Source organism: Hippoglossus hippoglossus, chromosome 18 (genome assembly GCF_009819705.1).
Source record: "Hippoglossus hippoglossus isolate fHipHip1 chromosome 18, fHipHip1.pri, whole genome shotgun sequence".
In the NCBI taxonomy this organism is placed as follows: Eukaryota; Metazoa; Chordata; class Actinopteri; order Pleuronectiformes; family Pleuronectidae; genus Hippoglossus; species Hippoglossus hippoglossus.
In genome coordinates, this window is record NC_047168.1 from 16372701 (window position 1) to 16394192 (window position 21492).

At 47.4% G+C, this 21492-nt stretch overlaps 3 protein-coding genes across 6 annotated transcripts in view; 1 reads left to right on the forward strand and 2 right to left on the reverse strand.

Annotated features, from left to right (window-relative positions):
- Positions 1-1255: 1255 nt before the first annotated feature.
- On the reverse strand, positions 1256-16286 carry LOC117779229 (ephrin type-B receptor 4b-like). Of its 4 annotated transcripts, none has more exons than XM_034615240.1 (21): positions 15548-16286; positions 12181-12251; positions 11898-12040; positions 11450-11813; positions 11045-11207; positions 9461-9616; positions 8773-8921; positions 8483-8687; positions 8147-8274; positions 7884-8049; positions 7597-7693; positions 7098-7153; positions 6897-7010; positions 5926-6173; positions 5689-5835; positions 4091-4159; positions 3073-3122; positions 2862-2961; positions 2575-2768; positions 2156-2314; positions 1256-1846 (listed from the first exon to the last, which is right to left on the reverse strand). In XM_034615240.1, exons 1-21 carry the CDS (start codon positions 15642-15644, stop codon positions 1741-1743), a joined length of 2982 nt encoding a protein of 993 aa, XP_034471131.1. In that variant the 5' UTR covers positions 15645-16286; the 3' UTR covers positions 1256-1740. The 4 variants fall into 4 exon arrangements, with proteins under 4 accessions (XP_034471131.1, XP_034471129.1, XP_034471128.1 ...); XM_034615238.1 differs by having other exon boundaries at positions 7597-7698; positions 7877-8049; XM_034615237.1 differs by having other exon boundaries at positions 7098-7156; positions 7597-7698; positions 7877-8049.
- A 3223-nt stretch (positions 16287-19509) lies between these two features.
- trappc1 (trafficking protein particle complex 1) overlaps positions 19510-21492 on the forward strand; it is a 12909-nt gene continuing 10926 nt past the window's right edge. Inside the window, exon 1 of the mRNA XM_034615280.1 lies at positions 19510-19514. The gene's annotated coding sequence lies outside the window, so the exon portion shown is untranslated. The remainder of the gene's footprint in view (positions 19515-21492) is intronic.
- Positions 19583-21492, reverse strand: part of psmb6 (proteasome 20S subunit beta 6) — a 2134-nt gene continuing 224 nt past the window's right edge. Inside the window, exons 2-7 of the mRNA XM_034615267.1 lie at positions 21191-21258; positions 21046-21111; positions 20857-20922; positions 20657-20786; positions 19907-20051; positions 19583-19785 (exon numbers count right to left, since the gene is read on the reverse strand). Coding sequence (XP_034471158.1) covers positions 19658-19785; positions 19907-20051; positions 20657-20786; positions 20857-20922; positions 21046-21111; positions 21191-21258 — 603 coding nt within the window. The 3' untranslated portion in view covers positions 19583-19657. The remainder of the gene's footprint in view (positions 19786-19906; positions 20052-20656; positions 20787-20856; positions 20923-21045; positions 21112-21190; positions 21259-21492) is intronic.

Genomic DNA, 21492 nt, shown 5'->3' on the forward strand with positions numbered 1-21492 from the left:
CTGAGACTCCTGCTGGGACACTGAGCTTCATAACCGTCACAGATCGATTCCACCAAACAAGTTCAGTCTCAGCTGCTGGACAGAGGAGACGGACACAGAGTCCTCGTCTCCAGCTGGGGACTCTTGTTCCTGTGGGAAGAACAAACGACTGACTGACGTCACAACTTTGCTCTGGAACATTTTTCCGTCTTTACAAAATGAAGAAAACGACTTTCTCCAAATGTGGGTTTATTATAAAAACATGATCGTGATCAAATATCAGGTACAAAAAGTGCTACAATAAAAACCGTTCTGGTGTGGAAGTTGAACCTGGGACATGATAAACTGCTGCTTCCTGCAGAGCGACGTGATGAAACCACTCGTCCCATCTGACACGCCCCCTAACGAAGATGTGAGAAAAAGTTCCTACATGTGCTGGAAAAGGTCGACCAATCACAGCAGAGAGGAGCAGCTGGCCAATCAGAGCAGACTGGGCTTTACCAGGAGGGGGGGCTCTTAAAGAGACGGGAGCTAAAACCAAGTGTTTGAGACAGAGGCTGAAGAGAGGAGCTGCAGCGATGGACAGTCTGATGACAGTGATTCTGAACGTTAGAGCATGAAAACATTTTACAGTCATAACATCAGTCGTTAAATCAACATGAAGATGAACAGAATGTGTCTCTTTAAGGCTTTAAAATAGTTTCAGATGCCAGTGTAGAAAACCAGGCTCAATAAACCAAATCTGATCATTTGAAATCGGCCATGAATGGATAGTCGACCATTTGTAGCTGCTGGTTTCCTGTGACTTTGACGTAAATATTCCTGAAATCTCAGTGATCCAGGGAATTTCAGCTACTGAGAAGTCACAGTAAATTTGCTAAATCTTAAAAAACAGATTTTAATGATTCCCATGAAAACTTGAGTAATGTTCTCAAAGATTTCCTCAAAATGTTCCCCAGTGTTTTCTGACGCAATCCCAGAATATTCTTATTATGATTATGAAGAGTACGATATTCAGATGTTTCACAAAATAACTCCTCCAAGGACGTCCCGATGTTCCTCAGGTAAATATTCCCACAGTCTGTTTGGAAATGATTCATCCACAGCGTTTCCACAACTTTAACATGTCTGTAAAAAAGTTCTGATCAAATCCCAGAATATTCCGAAAAATAAGTAAAAACTCGTCCACGATCCAGTTCACAAAAATCCCTTCGGATAAAACTGAATCTGGTAGAAACCAAAACTGCTAAAATCTGCAGGAATTTCTGTTCATGTTGCACCAAAGGAAAATCCTGATTGTTTGATAGACAGGGCTGAGAACCAATCCCAGCTGTGCTTTAATACAGTGGGCGGGGCTTAGTCATGTCAGCAGGGTTGTAGTGGGCAGCACCAGGAAGAACTGAAATAATCTGCGACCAATCAGAGGCGTCCCCTGAACTGAATCCGATGTCCTGTGTTGGATGCTGATTGGACAGTGGCTGGTTTGTTCAAACAACCAATCAGGTGAAGGTATGAGGAGCCTTCGGTTTCCTGAGGAGGGGAATGGTTGTAGTGGTTTGACAAGGCGGGGCTAAATATGTCCTTAGCGCTGACCAACCATTGTTCATAATAATGTAGGTGAAGTCTATTTAGGGGCAGTAACTCTATGTTAATCATTTAGTGTTCTTTGTGCTCCTTAATGTCACAGCAACTCTCATTGGTCCAGTAGCAGCAGGTCTTCTGCATCTTGAGTGTAGTGGTGTAGGACAGCTCTGTGATTGGTCAGTAGAGCACGGTGGGTGGAGGTTTGTGTATCCTGAGCGTCTGAATGGAGGAGAGGATCTTCTTCTGGTGACCGGCGAGGGTCACGCCCACTCTGAGCAGGTCTCTATGGAAACAGGTGGAGAGTAAGGTCAAAGGTCAGAGTCAAAATCATCAAGAACAAGAGTGTTGACGGTGTCATTGGTCCCTGAGTGTTGACTCGCAGGCAGCCTGGTCTGTGTCATTGGTCCCTGAGTGTTGACTGGCAGGCAGCCTGGTCTGTGTCATTGGTCCCTGAGTGTTGACTGGCAGGCAGCCTGGTCTGTGTCATTGGTCCCTGAGTGTTGACTGGCAGGCAGCCTGGTCTGTGTCATTGGTCCCTGAGTGTTGACTGGCAGGCAGCCTGGTCTGTGTCAGTGAGTGTAGGTGATCATACTCAGTGTTGAGCTGCGAGACGATCTCCAGGCTGATGAGACCGGCCTGAACAAAGCTCTGCTCATATCGCTCCATCTTTATGGCTCGAAGCCACTCAGACACCGAACCACAGGCAGAGAGACAAGGGGGGATACGCTGGTCCAAAAGAGGCTGGGACGAACTGAGAGACAGAGACAGACAGACAGGAAATTGCTTCAGGAATGTGATCATATGACCCTCTCTGCACCTGCTCATGTAAACAACCATGTCTGTGTAAACAGCTGTCAATCACACAGCTGGCTGCCCCACAAGCCCCACCCACTGCCTGTCTCTCCATGGCAGACTCTGACCTTTGACCCCAGAAGCCACCAGCTGGTGCATGAATGAAATTCCACAGCTGCCAATCAAACCCTCCACTCTCTGCTTAGCAAGGTGCCTCACCTCGTGCCCTCCTGGTGCGTCAACTTCAGGGAGGCGGGGTTACGGATCAGCCTATCGAGCGCTGCCACCACATCACAAAACCTCGGCCTGTTGGCTCGTTCCTTCTGCCAGCAGTCCAGCATTAGCGCGTGCAGGGAGGCGGGGCACTCCGGCGGCGGGGGCAAGCGGTAGTCCTGCTCAATGGCGTTGATCACCTGAAGAAGAGAGGGACAGACAGGTGAGTGAGGCAGGTGAGAGACAGACAGCTGTCGGTCCATCAGATTTAAATAAATATATATTTTTCTTACGTCCTGGTTGCTCATGTCCCAGTATGGTCGTTCTCCGTATGACATCACCTCCCACATGACGATGCCGTAACTCCACGCATCACTGGCAGACGTGAACTTCCTGTATTCAGTCAGTGGATTAAATAATCAATATCTAACGTCTTTAACATGACAGAACTGAATATCAATGCGATTCTATGACAGAAGCTCAATGAGCTGTGGTGAAAGTCACCTGTAGGCGATGGCTTCAGGAGCCGTCCAGCGAATCGGGATCTTCCCTCCCTGAGAAACAAGACAGAGTCGGTTACTTCATCAAAAGACGCTGGAAACAATTATTTCATAATACGACTTTGATTTGGATCATAGTTAGAACACAACACTGTAAATGTTCTGTCAACTGTTTAAACCAATTTATTTGAATAGTGCGCCTGTGTTAAAATACGAACCTCCCTCTGTTTTTCTTTCAGGGAGATTTTGCCCACGTCATAGTAGCATTCCATTAATGCTTATGCAAGCTGCTGATTGGTCAGTTGAGAATTTACGGCTGAGGACAGGGTACCTTCCTCAAGGAAAGTGAATAAAGTGAAACATAATCTAAAGGAGGAGCCGGAGGATCCACTTGTAAATCAGGCTCATTGAGCAGCTGCTCACGCCTCAGTGACGTTAATAACTTTATTCAACGCCAACACAAAAACTGGTGAGAACAAAAAGTCATGTGTGTCATGTCATGTGGTGTGTGGCGTCACAACTATTTACAGAAAGCGTTTTCACAACAATTAATAAGTATTAAATCTATTCTAATGGAACAATGTTCATTATTTAAACCACTTATAACACAATTTTAACCCTATAAACGTTACGTTAACGTTGTGTGCCCACATCATCCCTCCACTCGTTCTGGACGACCTCGAGAGCGCCCTCTACACAACCAGAAAGTCAAGAAGGCGGAAGTTCTCCCCGTCCCAAAAACTGTCTGACCGAACCCAGAGGGAATTCATGTGTTAATGAATGATACAACGTAAAGAGCCAATCACAGCAGAGCACCATTACCAGAGGTACTGTTCCTTTAAATATCATCAGCAAACACCCTTCAAAATAAGTCACTAACCAAAAAACGTTACAACCAGTTTCTGATTAATCTCTACTTCCTGCATAAATGTGAAAGAACTTTAAAAAAATATATTTTTTTAATTTCATGCAGCTGTTTCAGTGTCGTCGTAGCAACGCAGAGTCTAAGAGAGTGGACTCACCAGAGAGCTGGTGTATGTCGGGTCGGACGAGTTTTCCGTCAGAAACCTGCTGAGACCAAAATCTGACACCTGGAAACAAACAGTTACAGACAGACAGGTGAGCAGACAGACAGGTGAGCAGACACACAGACAGGCAGACAGGTGAGCAGACAGACAGGCAGACAGACAGACAGACAGGTGAGCAGACAGGCAGGTGGGCAGACAGACAGACAGACAGACAGACAGGTGAGCAGACAGGCAGGTGGGCAGACAGGCAGGTGGGCAGACAGACAGACACACAGACAGACAGACAGGTGAGCAGACAGACAGACGGGCAGACAGACAGACAGACAGACAGACAGGTGAGCAGACAGGCAGGTGGGCAGACAGGCAGGTGGGCAGACAGACAGACACACAGACAGGCAGACAGGTGAGCAGACAGACAGACAGGTGAGCAGACAGGCAGGTGGGCAGACAGACAGACAGACAGACAGACAGGTGAGCAGACAGGCAGGTGGGCAGACAGGCAGGTGGGCAGACAGACAGACACACAGACAGACAGACAGGTGAGCAGACAGGCAGGTGGGCAGACAGACAGACAGACAGACAGACAGACAGGTGAGCAGACAGGCAGGTGGGCAGACAGGCAGGTGGGCAGACAGACAGACACACAGACAGACAGACAGGTGAGCAGACAGGCAGGTGGGCAGACAGACAGACAGACAGACATACAGGTGGGCAGACAGACAGACACACAGACAGACAGACACACAGACAGACAGACAGGTGAGCAGACAGGCAGGTGGGCAGACACACAGACAGACAGACAGACATACAGGTGAGCAGACAGACAGGTGAGCAGACAGGCAGACAGACAGACACACAGACACACAGACATACAGGTGGGCAGACAGACAGACACACAGACACACAGACATACAGGTGGGCACACAGACAGACAGGTGAGCAGACAGACAGGTGAGCAGACAGACAGGTGAGCAGACAGACAGACATACAGGTGGGCAGACAGACAGACACACAGACACACAGACAGGCAGACAGACACACAGACAGGTGAGCAGACAGGCAGGTGGGCAGACACACAGACAGACAGACATACAGGTGGGCAGACAGACAGACACACAGACAGACAGGTGAGCAGACAGACAGGTGAGCAGACACACAGACAGACAGGTGAGCAGACAGACAGGTGAGCAGACAGACAGGTGAGCAGACAGACAGGTGAGCAGACACACAGACAGACAGACATACAGGTGGGCAGACAGACAGACACACAGACAGACACACAGACAGGCAGACAGACAGGCAGACAGACAGACACACAGACAGGTGAGCAGACAGACAGACACACAGACAGGCAGACAGACAGACACACAGACAGACATACAGGTGGGCAGACAGACAGACACACAGACAGACAGACACACACACAGACAGACACACAGACAGGCAGACAGACAGACAGACAGACAGGTGAGCAGACAGGCAGGTGGGCAGACAGACAGACAGACAGACAGACAGACATACAGGTGAGCAGACAGACAGACACACAGACAGACAGACACACAGACACACAGACAGACAGACAGGTGTCTCACCTTACAGACCAGGTTGGAGTTGACCAGGATGTTGCGAGCGGCCAGGTCTCTGTGGACGAAGCTCATGTCCGACAGGTATTTCATCCCTGCTGCGATCCCACGCAACATTCCCACCAGCTGGATGGTGGTGAACTGTCCATCATTCATCTGCAGAGAGAGAGACAGGAAGGCAGACAGACAGGTGAGCATGCGGTTGAACAAACGGCAGAGGGACGCACCAAGCTGTGACCGTCTCACCCTCAGGAAGCTGTCGAGCGCTCCGTTCTCCATGAACTCAGTGAGGATCATGACGGGACAGGAGGTGGTGATGACGCCTTCCAGGTGGATGATGTTGGGGTGCTGGAACTGACCCATGATGGACGCCTCTGACAGGAAGTCCCGCCTCTGCTTCTCAGTGTAGCCGCCCTTCAGCGTCTTGATCGCCACGTAGTTCTCCTTCCGGCCCGGGATCCTCAGACGGCCGCGACACACCTCACCGAACTCACCTGGACAGGTACACCGGTGGGGTTATGGTCGTTCACAACAAATCATTTGAAAAGAACACACGGGTCTGACAGGTGACAACACACATCTGTCCAAACTTAAAGTTTCAGTAGCGTCTATCTGGTTTCATGACGATGATGAAACTCAACTATCCAGGTAAGTTAGGACATTTTACACAATTCACCATCTGGATTCACCTCAAAGGTAAATTCTGATGTTTGATACGAGGTTGAAACTCCTCAGATCAAAGTTCTGCTCATGTAAGAGGAGAGAACATGAGAGAACTGAGGATGGAACCCTGAGGGACTCCACATGTCAGCAGCCAATCACAGCGGACCTGAGCCACAGAGTCAAACAACTGAAGAAGTGAAATGTTCCTTTAAGGCTCGTTAGCACATACCAACACGTCTACACCTGTGTGTGTGTGTGTGTGTGTGTGTGTGTGTGTGTGTGTGTGTGTTCCCCAGCCGGTGGTGAAAACTTAACACCCTTGTTTCCACGGCAACTGCTATCCAGTTACATTTCACTAATGCCATCACCAGAGCTGTCTACTGTTACAGCTACACACACACACGTTTACTTTTAATAAAGCAGGATTCATATCTTGGAGAACAAATGTGATGTTTTTCCAGCGTGTTCTCCTGATGAGGGTCAAAGGTCACAGACTCTGGCAGACATTTCAAAATAAAAGTCTGTGCAGACAGACAGAGAGACAGATGTGTTACCTGCTCCGATCACTTCCTCTATCTTAACGAAGGAGGCTTCGATCTCTTTGGCAAACTCCCTCACGGCCTCGTTGGGATCTTCGTAGGTAAACGGGTCAATGTACACCTTCATCGCTGCAACAGTGATGACATCATCATCATCATCATCATCATCATCATCAGATGGATTGATCCACATAACTGAAGTGAAGAACTACTCACTCTGTCCCATCTGATAGTGTCCGGTCTTATCATTCATCTGTCTGTCTGTCTTTCTCCTGCTGACAGACAGGTAGAGAGAGAATGAGAGAGAGACAGACATGTCTTCAGTTTTTCATCAGCTGCAGGAGAAGACACACACAGACACACACACACACACACACACACACACACACACACACACACACACACACACACACACACACACACACACACACACACAGACACACACTCTTTTCTCTCTGTCACTCCCTCAGGAATGTTATTATCTCTCTCTATCGCTCCATCTCTCTCAGAGTGTCGTGTTTCTACGTCTTAATATAGTCAACGTGTTCCACCCTGCTCTGAGTGTGTGTCTGTGTGTGTGTGTGTATGAACCTGAGGTCAATGTTCCATTGTTGTGCTGAGGGAGGGAGCATCCTGAACACGCACACACACACACACACACACACACAACCACACAACCACACACACACACACACACACAGTCTCTCTCTCTTACCGGTAACAGTACACAGCGACCATCACCACGGCGATGAGGAGCAGTATCGCCATGGAGATCAAAACAGCTGTCACCACCAGCTGAGAGCTGCTCACACCTACAACAGTCAGATCAATAAAATATAATCACTAATCAATAATGTTCCTCTTTAAAATGTGGTTTCCTGTCGGAGTCGGTGGTGACGGTATCTGACGGGCAGGGCCGTGGCTAACCATGTTAGCATGCTAAAGTCAGTGTAAATCCAGAGTTAATGTTAGCATCAGTTTCCAGGAGCTCTGGACTCGTACCGTCAGGTTGTGTGTTGAAGCTGCTCGCGGTGCTGAATGATCCGTATCCCGCCTGTGAGCGAGCGCGGACCTGCACCTCGTACTGCGCCGCCCGCTGCAGCCCCGTCAGCACCACCGAAGAAGACCTGGTGGACACGTACTGCCACTGACCCACCTCCTCGCCATCCTGAAAATGACATCATAGAGTGTGTGTGTTTTCTGTGAGTGTGAGTTTTTTTTCTATGTGCGTGTGTGTGTGTGTGTGTGTGTGTGTGTGTGTGTACCTTGGGACTGTAGCGGAGCTGGTAGTCCAGGATGTGGTACTGGTTCTGAAGAACAGGAACGTTCCACTCTAACGTCAGACTGTTCTCTGAGGACGCCGTCCTCCTCAGACCAGACACTGGAGCAGGAACTGAGCCAATCAGACGTCAGCAACGTTAGTAACACATCAGATGTGGCCCAGTAGTGTTAATATCATTTTTATAATGTGTTCACACAAGGGTGTGGTGTGTGATATTGTGTTGTGTTACATTGTGTGTGTGAACTGTTTCACTGACAGTAACTCTCCTGCACATTCTGTTGGAATGAAAGGTATTCTGGGTAACGTAGTGTTTGTGTACCGTCTCTGCTGGTGGTGACGTTGACTCTGTCCGAGGCCGGCTCTGAGTGGCTGAGAGCAGAGACGCCGTTCAGCGATTGGATGGTGAAGGTGTACTTAGTGTATGGGCGGAGTCCCCAGACGACGACGCGGCGCTGAGTCAGACCGCGCTGCGCTGGGCGGTACAGGACGCTGTCATCACAAGGAGAACAGGAACCGTCCAATCCCTTAAGAGGAGACAGGAGGGCGGAGTCAGTGGTCTGTCTCTGGTTGGTCGACCTTGTTCGGACGGTTCTGGTCTGTGTGGCGTACCTTGGGGGCTGAGGCGGATCCACAGCTGGAGCACAGGACTCTGTAGCTCAGGTCTCCTCGTCCTCCTCGCTCCAGCGGCTCACTCCATTCCAGAGTCACCATGGTGTCGTTGACCTGGCTCACGATGGAGCGGGGAGCTGAGGGGGGGCCTGGTGGGGAGGTCAGAGGTCACGGACAGTCCGATAACAACAGAAGACGTTTAGGATCCCAGAGTTTAGACTGACAGGTAAATCCGTGAAAAGGTTTCTGTTGTGTTACATTGTTTTACAACAACAACAACAACAACAACCACAACTGCTGCTTCATTACTTTCATTCCTTCATCAATTTGTCTTTCTTTCATTTGACTCATTTGTTTGGAGCTGATACACACACACACACACACACACACACACACACACACACACACGCACACACACACACACACACACACACACACACTACTGAAACCTAAAACCTGTGTGTGTGTGTGGTTTTAAAACACAACATGTGTATAAATCCGGATATTTTTACATTTAGATCAGTTCATGAGTTCATCAGGCAATGAAAACATCTGATGCCTGATGATGTCACTGTGATGTCATCAGGCTCTGCGACCGCTCTGACAGCCATAATGAGAGACACTGTACAGGTGCATTGTGGGAAATGAGGAAGAGTCAGGAACACACCCAAAGAAAAGTCAGACTTACGGGTGCAAGCGGCGTGCGGCGGGTCGGAGTCGGCTCGATGGTAACCAGAGTCACACAGGCAGTAGGCGGAGCCTGGGATCCGTGTGTTGCTATTGGTGGGACAGGGGTTACACACACCAGGTCCTGACCCCGCCTTAAACTGACGAGATGGACAGGCTGGAGAGAAAAATATGAGTTAACATTATAATTGTTTTTCTTATTGTCGTAAAATCTCAGACTGACGTGATCTGACTTTGTCACCATGACAACTCTCTGCAGCAACAAAGGTATTAATCCGACGCAGAAAATAGTCCCTACGCTGCAGTAAAACTTTACAAATAAAACCTTTCTAATAGTTCTTCAGTTGACGAGCTCGGAGCGGAGCGCCACGGACAGAGGGAGGGAAGGTCCTGAGAGACGGACACAGGAGACATGTTAACGTGTCTCTTTGTTTCTGAACAATGATGAGATGGCGTCCGGATGAGGAACATCACAGGGAGCGAGGGAAGAGTGCAGCGGCACAGACAGAGACAGGAAGTGACCTTGGCTTCGACAGGATGTGGAAAGTGCTGCCATGATGTCACCACGCCAACTCCTGCCAGGCACCCTCACGCACACACTCTCTCTGTCCCTCAGAGCTGAAGCAGCGCAAGTTAACCTTTGACCTTTTCACTCAGCCAGGACATTACCCCCCCCCCCCCCCAGGGTTAACATGCAGCAGAAGCAACCAGCCTCCCCCCCAGCAATGCATCCTGGTTGCAGTCAGCTGACCTCTGACCTCATACAGAATAACAGGAAGCTTCAACAACCGAATGTCTGTCGCCTCCTTTTTTATCACAGACCCCACCTCCCCTCGCCCCCCTCGCCCCCCCCTCGCCCCCGCCGCCTGACTGAGGCCCGTCAGAAACATGTGGAGCCACATTCCTGTCAGATTAGAGTTTAAAGTGAGCGCTGGACTTCTACTGTTACAACAGTTCTACTCTGCCGAGCTGTGGAACCTCCACACGCAGAACATCAGGGTCACGTGACCACATGCCGCTTTAGACTCGTCCAACAGAAGAGATTTGTTGATATGAGACGACCTGTGGAGAACTGCGTTTGTGTCAAAGGTCACAAAACTGATCCTGACAAAGTTCAAGCAAATAAAACAGTTTTTTACTGAGACTGAAAATAAAGAAAATTCATATTTTATCCTATCTCTCTGTAATAACACCATGTCGTTCGCCCTTCTTCTGTCAACACACTTCTCTCTCTCTCTCTAATCATCTCCAGCCTCCCTCTGTTTACACTGTGTGTGTGTGTGTGTGTGTGTGTGTGTGAGTGAGTGAGAGAGAAAGAATTTTGAGTGCTGATAATGAAGAAACACAATTCACCTCTCACACTGAAAGGGCTTTTACTTTGTAAATAACCTGCAGATGAACCTGTTTGAATTCTGTCCTTTTAGTTCCATCTGGTCAAAGTTCCGTAAAGTTCCGTAAAGTTTCGCAGGTCAACACATTGTCTCACAGTCGTTACATCTGTGTTTATCATGTGACAGAGCTTTTAATTTGAAAAGTCTGAACGAACTAAATCAAGATTTTTTTGTTTCACAAACTTCGCGCTCACCTCGACACCGCACGTCGGTCTCGCCTGCCTCGTATCCGGGGCGACAGGCGCAGCTGGATGTGGGCTGCCCCACCCACTGCCCGTCCTCGCCACAAAGCATGCTGGGAGGTCGTGACAGTTCTCCTGGCGGCGTCACTGCGTTTTCCACACACACACCCTGAGCCTACAGCACACACACACACATTTGAAAAAAAAAGTTTGTCAATGACACAAACTCTCATCAGCACACTTAATGATGAAGCTTTTATTTGTAGATTAAATGTTTTTAATTTGTAAAGTAACAGGAAGCTTTTTTTTTGGACAAATAAATTTACAAGTAAACTGACTTTAAATTTCAAAATAAACTGTTTTCTAAGGCATGCTGGGTTCTGGAACCTGTGGTTACCATGGTTACTGCGTAGTTACCTGCTCCACCAGAGAGTGGGGGATGGTTTCAGGGAAGGAAGCAAAGGCGCGGTGGAGGGGCGGGCACTTCCTGTAGAAGACGCGTACGGACAGCAGCGCCATGCAGGTACCCTGGCTGTGGAAGGCCAGGTAGAGCCCCGCCCCCCGCAATGGCCCCAGGCGTAACAATTTGACGTTGGAGCGCCGTTCTCCACCGTGTCGCAGCAGGTGGTCGGCCGCAACCGTGGAGACTTTGGTGTAAGGGTTCTCCATCCAGGACGGGTGAGTGGGCGTGGCCTCGTCGCTGTCGGACTGGTAGTAATAAAGGTTGAAGGTTTCTTTACAGTGACGCTGGTTCAGAGCGGAACACTCCATCATGGTGAACCTGCAGGGACACGGTCAGTTTCATCTCCACAGAAAACCGAACCACACACAAACAACAAGCTGAGCAAACAGCAAATCTACCAACCGGATCTCCACGTAGAGGGTGGTCGCCTCCCTCCGGGGGATCCAGCGAGTCCTGAGCCAATAGGAGGACGGACTATCAGGCGTGCAGATCTGATATATCCGCACCATGTTGGACTCATCATCCAATCCGCTCATTTCCTCCCACTGCACATAGACGGACAGAGAGCGCTATGGATTAGCATCCTTCATTGTGATGAATGGTAAAGATTAACTGAATGCTAGTAGCCTTCATTGAGCCCAAAGGTAAACGTTAGCTGAAAGCTAGCTTGTGAGTGGGTGTGTACCTCTGGGTCGTCGGGAGGATGATTCATCCAGCGAAGATCGGATGTCTCTGACTTAGTGTTCATCAACACCTCTGAGAGACAGACGGGCAGAGTCAGACAGACAGGTGCCAACATAATGTAAACAACATACAGCTCGCACACGCTCATGTTTAAACACACACACACAAATGGACTCTGATTGTCCTTGTCGGTTCACAAAGTGACTGAAGCAATTACAGTAAATTAGTGAGAGGAGGAAAGTGTGTGTGTGTGTGTGTGTGTGTGCGTGTGTGTGTGTGTGTGTGTGTGTGTGTGTGTGTGTGTGTGTGTCAGACAGACAGACAGGTGAGTGTGTCTTTCACACCTCTACAAATTATTAATCTGGTTAAAGAGAGTTGATGAAGTGTAACCGACATGAGTCTCAGGTTTCCTGCAGCACCTGAACACCTCACTGATCTTAGCTCCATGCCACAGGCTGTGATGTCATGGTGATGTCATGGTGATGTCATGTGATCCCTTTGATGTCGTGAGAGAGGCGTCGATTGACTTCCTGGTCAACGACTTCGAACCACAACAATGGGTTTCTACTGGTCCCATCACTGCGACTGTGATGAGGCCGTGATGCGACTCCCAGAGGTCAGTGCTCTGATTTAGATTCTATTGGTCGAGAGTAACGTCACGCTGAGGTCACAGGTCAGGTGGCGACCTGACGACCCCGTGACCCAGCATCCTGAGCAACAGGTCCCCACTTCAACCGCTACACAAACATTACTGTGTCTGGTCAAACTCACAGGATGACACAGACACACACAAGAACACACACACACACACACACACAAACACAAACACATTCTGAGAACACACACAAACACACACACACACTCTGAGAACACACACACACACGCACACACACACACACACACACACACACACACACACACACACACACACACACACACACACACACACACACACACGCACACACACAGACACAGACACACTCTGAGAACACACACACTTAGAGCGAGTGTCTTGTATAAACATCCCACCAGCGTTGTCATGGTAATTTCCGTGTCCTCGTCATGCACTCTTATCACCAGATATACTGTTTACAGTGTGTGTGTGTGTGTGTGTCTCGTCAGTGTACGACACACACACACACTTAATGTTGGTTTGTTTGTGTTGAGTCTTGTTCAAGTTGATGTTAATTTGTTTCCTTCACTTCTTAAGCTCTACGTTTTTATGAATGATATCTTTATTATAGCAAAACAAATGTAAGTTTAACTAAACTAACTTTACCTAAACTTAAGTTAAAACTAAACCACGTCAAACATCCTGTTTTTGATTTAGTTTGAAAAGAAACTCTTGGTTGACTGATGTTCTTCAGTGTTCCACCTCTGGAGAACTGAGGTTCTAACGAGGAACCAGATCGAGTTCTCTTCTCTGCATTTAAAACTAACTGAGAACACTTGAGTCTTTAGGCTCTCATCACATAAAACTCAATCTGATCGATTATTGGTTAAAACAAAACATTAAGCTGCAGCTGTTTGATGATCGATAACTGTAGTAAACTGTAGTAAACTGTAGTAAACTGTAGTAAAGGTTCACTGTGTAGGTAACTGTAGTAAAGTACAGTTAACTGTAGCTAAATGTAGTAAAGTGTTGTTAACTAGCTAAGTGTAGTAAAGTGTATTAAAGTGTAGTTAACCGTAGTTAAAGTGTAGTAAAGTGTAGTTAACAGTAGTTAAATATAGTAAAGTGTAGTTAACAGTAGTTAAATGTAGTAAAGTGTAGTTAACAGTAGTTAAATGTAGTAAAGTGTAGTTAACAGTAGTTAAATGTAGTAAAGTGTAGTTAAAGTGTAGTAAAGTGTAGTTAAATGTAGTAAAGTGTAGTTAAAGTGTAGTAAAGTGTAGTTAAATGTAGTAAAGTATAGTAAAGTGTAGTAAAGTGTAGTAAAGTGTAGTTAACTGTAGTAAAGTGTAGTTACATGTAGTAAAGTGTAGTTAAAGTGTAGTAAAGTGTAGTTAACAGTAGTTAAAGCGTAGTAAAGTGTAGTTAAAGTGTAGTAAAGTGTAGTTAAAGTGTAGTAAAGTGTAGTTAACTGTAGTTAAAGTGTAGTAAAGTGTAGTTAACAGTAGTTAAAGCGTAGTAAAGTGTAGTAAAGTGTAGTTAAAGTGTAGTAAAGTGTAGTTAACTGTAGTTAAAGTGTAGTAAAGTGTAGTTAACTGTAGTAAAGTGTAGTTACATGTAGTAAAGTGTAGTTAAAGTGTAGTAAAGTGTAGTTAACAGTAGTTAAAGTGTAGTTAAAGTGTAGTAAAGTGTAGTTACATGTAGTAAAGTGTAGTTAAAGTGTAGTAAAGTGTAGTTAACAGTAGTTAAAGTGTAGTAAAGTGTAGTTAAAGTGTAGTTAAAGTGTAGTAAAGTGTAGTAAAGTGTAGTTAACTGTAGTAAAGTGTAGTTAAAGTGTAGTAAAGTGTAGTTAACTGTAGTTAAAGGGTAGTAAAGTGTAGTAAAGTGTAGTTAACTGTAGTAAAGTGTAGTTACACGTAGTAAAGTGTAGTTAAAGTGTAGTAAAGTGTAGTTAACAGTAGTTAAAGTGTAGTAAAGTGTAGTAAAGTGTAGTTAACTGTAGTAAAGTGTAGTTACATGTAGTAAAGTGTAGTTAAAGTGTAGTAAAGTGTAGTTAACAGTAGTTAAAGGGTAGTAAAGTGTAGTAAAGTGTAGTTAACTGTAGTAAAGTGTAGTTACATGTAGTAAAGTGTAGTTAAAGTGTAGTAAAGTGTAGTTAACAGTAGTTAAAGTGTAGTAAAGTGTAGTAAAGTGTAGTTAAAGTGTAGTAAAGTGTAGTTAACAGTAGTTAAAGTGTAGTTAAAGTGTAGTAAAGTGTAGTTAAAGTGTAGTTAAAGTGTAGTAAAGTGTAGTTACATGTAGTAAAGTGTAGTTAAAGTGTAGTAAAGTGTAGTTAACAGTAGTTAAAGGGTAGTAAAGTGTAGTAAAGTGTAGTTAACTGTAGTAAAGTGTAGTTACATGTAGTAAAGTGTAGTTAAAGTGTAGTAAAGTGTAGTTAACAGTAGTTAAAGGGTAGTAAAGTGTAGTAAAGTGTAGTTAACTGTAGTAAAGTGTAGTTACATGTAGTAAAGTGTAGTTAAAGTGTAGTAAAGTGTAGTTAACAGTAGTTAAAGTGTAGTAAAGTGTAGCTAACTGACCCACTGTAAACTGCTGATTGTTAACTATTGATTGATTACATGATGTCAGGTCGTTGACTACTGGAGGAAACAGATGAGCGGTAATCTGATCAGATGTGATTTCATCAATACAGGTATCGATCACAGTGATTGACAGAGTGTTATTGATGAGTACGGCGGCTGGCCGGAGACAAACTTACCTTCTTCTGCTCCGCAGCAGCTCAGCAGCAGCAGCGGGAGGAGGAGCAGCTGCAGCCCGCAGGAGGAGGCCTGTCCCCGGGCCACGGGACCCTCCATCCGGCCCTGTCCCACCAGATCCAGACCCGAGCACACGGTACTCGCGTCGATCACTGATCACCGATCGTCAGCTGGGCTCGCTCTCGATCGGCCGCGCGCGCCTCATTGGAGCCCAGCAAGTTAAAAGGAACTTTTTCCTGATTGGTCCGCGGAGGGAGACGGACTGAGAGCAGGAGAGCTGCGGTCCCAGCAGCGGGACCCAGCGGGGCGCGGCGGCCTCCTGACCGGGAGAGGGGCTCCAGGAGGCGGCCTGCAGAGCGGAGAGGAGTCGCTGGGTGGACCGGAGGACGGAGCGGGTGGTAGTGAGAGGCGGTCAGAGTGTCCCGGTGCGTCCCAGTTTGTCTCCCGTTAGTTTCTCAATCTCCTTGTGTCTCAATCTGTCTCAATCTGTCTCTATTTTCTCTCTCTCTCTCTCTCTCTCTCTCTCTCTCTCTCTCTCTGTCTCTCTCTCTCTCTCTCTCTCTGTCTCTCTCTCTCTCTCTCTCTCTCTCTCTCTCTCTCTGTCTCTCTCTGTCTCTCTCTCTCTCTCTCTCTCTCTGTCTCTCTCTCTTTCGGGACAATAAGTTTGGACAAAAGATGCGGACACAAGTTTTTTGGCTCCACCCCCAGATGCAAAGACCACACCCCCACTGCCCAAAACTGACTGAGATTGGCTGAAGGACATATGGGCGGCGTCTTGTCGGTGTTATTGTTATATGTTTATCTTTAAAAAACACTTTATATTGTCTTATTAGTATTAAAAGTATTGTAAATTTGTGTTTCATTGTGTGAGTGTGTTACACTGTGTGTTTGTGTCACTGTTTGTAGTTTAGTGTATGTAGTGCAGTGTGGTGTGTTTCACTGTGTGTGTGTGTGTGTTGTGTAGTGCAATGTGGTGTGTTTCACTGTGTGTGTGTGTGTGTTGTGTAGTGCAGTGTGGTGTGTTTCACTGTGTGTGTGTGTGTTGTGTAGTGCAATGTGGTGTGTTTCACTGTGTGTGTGTGTGTGTTGTGTAGTGCAGTGTGGTGTGTTTCACTGTGTGTTTCGTGTGTGTTGTGTAGTGCAGTGTGGTGTGTTTCACTGTGTGTTTCGTGTGTGTTGTGTAGTGCAGTGTGGTGTGTTTCACTGTGTGTGTGTTAAATTTCACACCTGAAGTTTCATTCACACGGTCACTGGGCGAGAGACATTATGTCAGAACAGAGAGAGAGAGAGACAATGATGCACATCAGATGAAAGGTGTCACCCCCCCACCCCCCAACCACCCAGAGAATAAAAGACCAGGGTCAGGTATCACCCCCCCTCACCCCTCCTTCCTGTCTTCTGTTCTTGTGAGGAGAGAGGGAGAGAGAGTGAAGGAGAGGAAGAGAGAGAGAAGGAGAGGAAGAGAGAGGAGAGAGGGAGAGACAGAGAAGGAGAGAGAGTGAAGGAGAGGAAGAGAGAGAGAAGGAGAGGAAGAGAGAGGAGAGAGGGAGAGAGAGTGAAGGAGAGGAAGAGAGAGAGAAGGAGAGGAAGAGAGAGAAGGAGAGAGGGAGAGACAGAGAAGGAGAGAGGAAGAGAGAGAGGAGAGAGGGAGAGAGAGTGAAGGAGAGGAAGAGAGAGAAGGAGAGAGGGAGAGACAGAGAAGGAGAGAGAGCGAAGGAGAGGAAGAGAGAGAGAAGGAGAGGAAGAGAGAGAAGGAGAGAGGGAGAGACAGAGAAGGAGAGAGGAAGAGAGAGAGGAGAGAGGGAGAGAGAGAGGAGAGGAAGAGAGAGAGAAGGAGAGGAAGAGAGAGAAGGAGAGAGGGAGAGACAGAGAAGGAGAGAGGAAGAGAGAGAGGAGAGAGGGAGAGAGAGAGAAGGAGAGAGGGAGAGAGAGAGAGGAGAGAGGGAGAGAGAGAGAGGAGAGAGGGAGAGAGAGTGAAGGAGAGGAAGAGAGAGAGAAGGAGAGGAAGAGAGAGGAGAGAGGGAGAGAGAGAAGGAGAGGAAGAGAGAGAGAAGGAGAGGAAGAGAGAGGAGAGAGGGAGAAGGAGAGAGGGAGAGAGAGAAGGAGAGGAAGAGAGAGAAGGAGAGGAAGAGAGAGGAGAGAGGGAGAAGGAGAGAGGGAGAGAGAGTGAAGGAGAGGAAGAGAGAGAGAAGGAGAGGAAGAGAGGGAGAGAGAGTGAAGGAGAGGAAGAGAGAGAGAAGGAGAGGAAGAGAGAGGAGAGAGGGAGAGAGAGTGAAGGAGAGAGGAAGAGAGAGGAGAGAGGAGAGGAAGAGAGAAGGAGAGAGAGAATGAAGGAGAGAGGAAGAGAGAGAGGGAGAGACAGAGTGAAGGAGAGAGGGAGAGACCTAGTTAAAAAGAGAGGGAGAGAGAGACAGAGAGAGAGAGAGAGAGAGAGAGAGAGAGAGAGAGGGAGAGAGAGTGAAGGAGAGGAAGAGAGAGAGAAGGAGAGGAAGAGAGAGAGAAGGAGAGGAAGAGAGAGGAGAGAGGGAGAGAGAGTGAAGGAGAGAGGAAGAGAGAGGAGAGAGGGAGAGAGAGAGGAGAGGAAGAGAGAAGGAGAGAGAGAATGAAGGAGAGAGGAAGAGAGAGAGGGAGAGACAGAGTGAAGGAGAGAGGGAGAGACCTAGTTAAAAAGAGAGGGAGAGAGAGACAGAGAGAGAGAGAGAGAGAGAGAGAGAGTGAAGGAGAGACAGAGAGAGAGAGAGAGAGAGTGAAGGAGAGAGGGAGGAGAGAGAGGGAGAGAGAGTGAAGGAGAGAGGGAGAGAGTGACGGAGAGGAAGAGAGAGAGGGAGAGACAGAGTGAAGGAGAGAGGGAGAGACCTAGTTAAAAAGAGAGGGAGAGAGAGAGAGAGTGAAGGAGAGACAGAGTGAAGGAGAGAGAGAGAGAGAGAGAGTGAAGGAGAGAGGAAGAGAGAAGGTGAGAGAGGGAGAGACGGAGAGAGGGAGAGTGAAGGAGAGAGAGAGAGAGAGAGAGAGAGAGAGAAGAGAGAGAGAGAGAGAAGGAGAGAGAGAGAGAGTGACGGAGAGGAAGAGAGAGAGGGAGAGACAGAGTGAAGGAGAGAGGGAGAGAGAGACAGAGTGAAGAGAGGGAGGGACACAGAGAGAGAGAGAGAGAGAGAGTGAAGGAGAGGAAGAGAGAAGGTGAGAGAGAGATGAATAAATGTGAGGTCAGTAAAAATGAAGGAACAGAGGTGGATTGTGGGAAACTGTCACCTGTCTGTCAAATCGTGATGGAGAGGAAGAGAGGAGTTTGACAGACAGGTGATAACTCCGCCCCCAACCCAAGCGCAGAAAAGTAACACACAGACAGACAGGCAGTGCAGACAGACAGGTAACACAGACAGACAGGTGTGGAAGTGATGAAACATAATGGTAAAGTACTTGTCAGCATCACTGCCTGTTTATCTTTATTTGATTTTATATTTCTTATATATTGTATCTTAAGTTTTACTCTCACTGTTTCAGCTTACTTCTGCTGCACCATCATTTGTTAGTCTGATGCACAACTTTGTACAGCTTCAGTTATTCATCTTTAAGTGTGTATTTATATTTGGCTTCAATACTCATCACATACTTGTGACAGCGCTGTAGAAGTTCGTTCCTGAACTTAACCTCTTATTGTTCTTATGCTCATCGTTGACTGTTTTGTTTGATAAAGTATCGATCGATGTATTTATCCAATAACTGAGACACCAACTCGTCACGTCTTCACCTGCTGGACACTGGGAACTAGTTTGACTAATATCAATAACTAATATTCATGACTATTCATAACCAAAAGGAAAAGTGTGTCAGACAGAAACCTTCAAAATAAAATGTTTCTTATGTTCATTCGTGACGTGAGACTGATGTTAAACCTTCGACGGGATGTTAAGTCCAGGTTCTCAGAGCGGACATTGGTAGAAGTCTGTTTTCACTCTTGTTTGATTAAATGTGATGAAATCAATGATCAACAATCAATGATGACTCCGACCAATCAGACGACTTCACAGACCCACAAAGACAGATTCCAAAAAAACTTTATTAACACAACAAGGAGGACAAGTTAACACAGCATTGTCACAAGGTGTGTGTGTTCAGTGTGTAGAGAATCGTGGCAGCTGATTTCCCAGGATGACACGTCTCTCCACGCCCTCCTCTGAGATGCTCGCCAGTCTGACCACACCCCCGCTGGATCCGTCTCTCTCCATCGCCAGAGACAGAGCTGTGAGACAGACAGACAGACAGACAGACAGGTGAGACGCAGTAACACCTGTGTGAATATTACAGTGTGTGGGGGGGGGGCAGTGGACCCCAGCTCCCAGCATGCCTTGCAGCAGCTGTACCTGTAGCAGTTAGCTCCAGACACTGGTCTTTGCTCATTCCAGGTTTGTAGTTTGAGTCCATGAAGCCGTAGATGTAAGTGCTGCCGCTGCCGCCCACAGACAACGGCTGCCTCACCAACATCCCACCAATGGGGACACAGTATACCTGAGAGACAGACAGGTTACACACAGACAGGTACATTCATTGATTAGTTTATAACCTTTATTTACTAAACCCTAGCAGGAATATCAGCACCATCTAGTGGCCACACAGAGAGGTGCAGGAAGAAAACTTGATCTGTGTGTGCTGTTGTGCAGCTTCTTTGTGAGGACCAGTTGGAGCCGACAACCTACAGAGTGAGGACCTTTTGGCCGGTCCACACTTTGTGACCCCCCCCCCCCCCTTTAATGGACTGTTTGGGTTTAAGGGTTAGAATCAGGTTTAGGTTAGGGGATAGGGATAGTCAATTATTTGGGATGGTTAGGATAAGGGGCTCGGGAATTCATTATGCCAATGAGTGTCCTCACAAAGCTAGAAGTACAAACGTGTGTCTGCTCAGACTCGTTCACAACAAACCCTCTGCAGGATTCAGGTGACAAGTGGAGCAGCGGGAAGTGACGTGTTCATTCTGCTGCAGCTCTTATCACCACAAACTCTCCTGACATCTTCCTCAGTGTCTTCTACGTGTGTTGCTCCTCTTTTTTATCCTGTCCACTTGCTTTTTCAGTTGTGTGTGTGTGTGTGTGTGTGTGTGTGTGTGTGTGTACTACCTGCCCCCCCTTCCTGCGGTCCCACCCAGCCACCAGTATCCCAGCAGACAGCTCTTCTCTGTAGCGGTAGCAGCTTGCTCTGAACAGATTGGCTGCCGTCTCCACCAATGGGGGCTCGTCCAGCTCGATGCTGGGGGCGAGACCACATTAAACAACTGACTTGACAGTGAGGCTGTCAATCAAGCGGAGCGGCGTCTTACCTGTGGAAGCCCAGCTGGTAGGTGACCACGTCAGCGATGGCCTGAGTGTCAGCAGCCGATCCAGACCTGCAACACAGCAGAGAACACACGGAACATGATGATGGGTTCCTCACAAAGTTCTACAGGTCCCCAGTAAAAGGTTCTGGATCTAAAGCTGAGGGCTCTGGGTCGGACTGAGTTGATGCTGACCTGCAGCAGAAGATCCGGTCGTGGATCGGGGTCAGTTTGTCTGTAACTCGGTTGGCGATGTAGGCTCTGAGGGAGAGAGAGATTTAACACAGTGCTTACTACAAACACAATAACGAGTCGTGGGCTTATGGTTTGTTGTTCTCACCCTGTGGTTGTACGAGAGTCCGCACCAATCACCACTCCTCCGTCATACTCCACCGCCATGATGGTGGTCTGAGCGACAGACAGGTACAGACAGGTACAGACAGATGTAGGTCAAATAAGAACAAACACCCCCAGTCAATAGAACCTCAGTTAAATCTACGTTATACTTGAAAGTTAGAATGTTATCTTTGTTTTGCTGTTAGCACTTGAAGCTCATATCGTTATGATTTAAATCAAGTTTCATTGAGCCCAAACAGAACCACAGTTAGCATTAGCCGCAGTTAGCTGCTGCAGAAGTGCTGT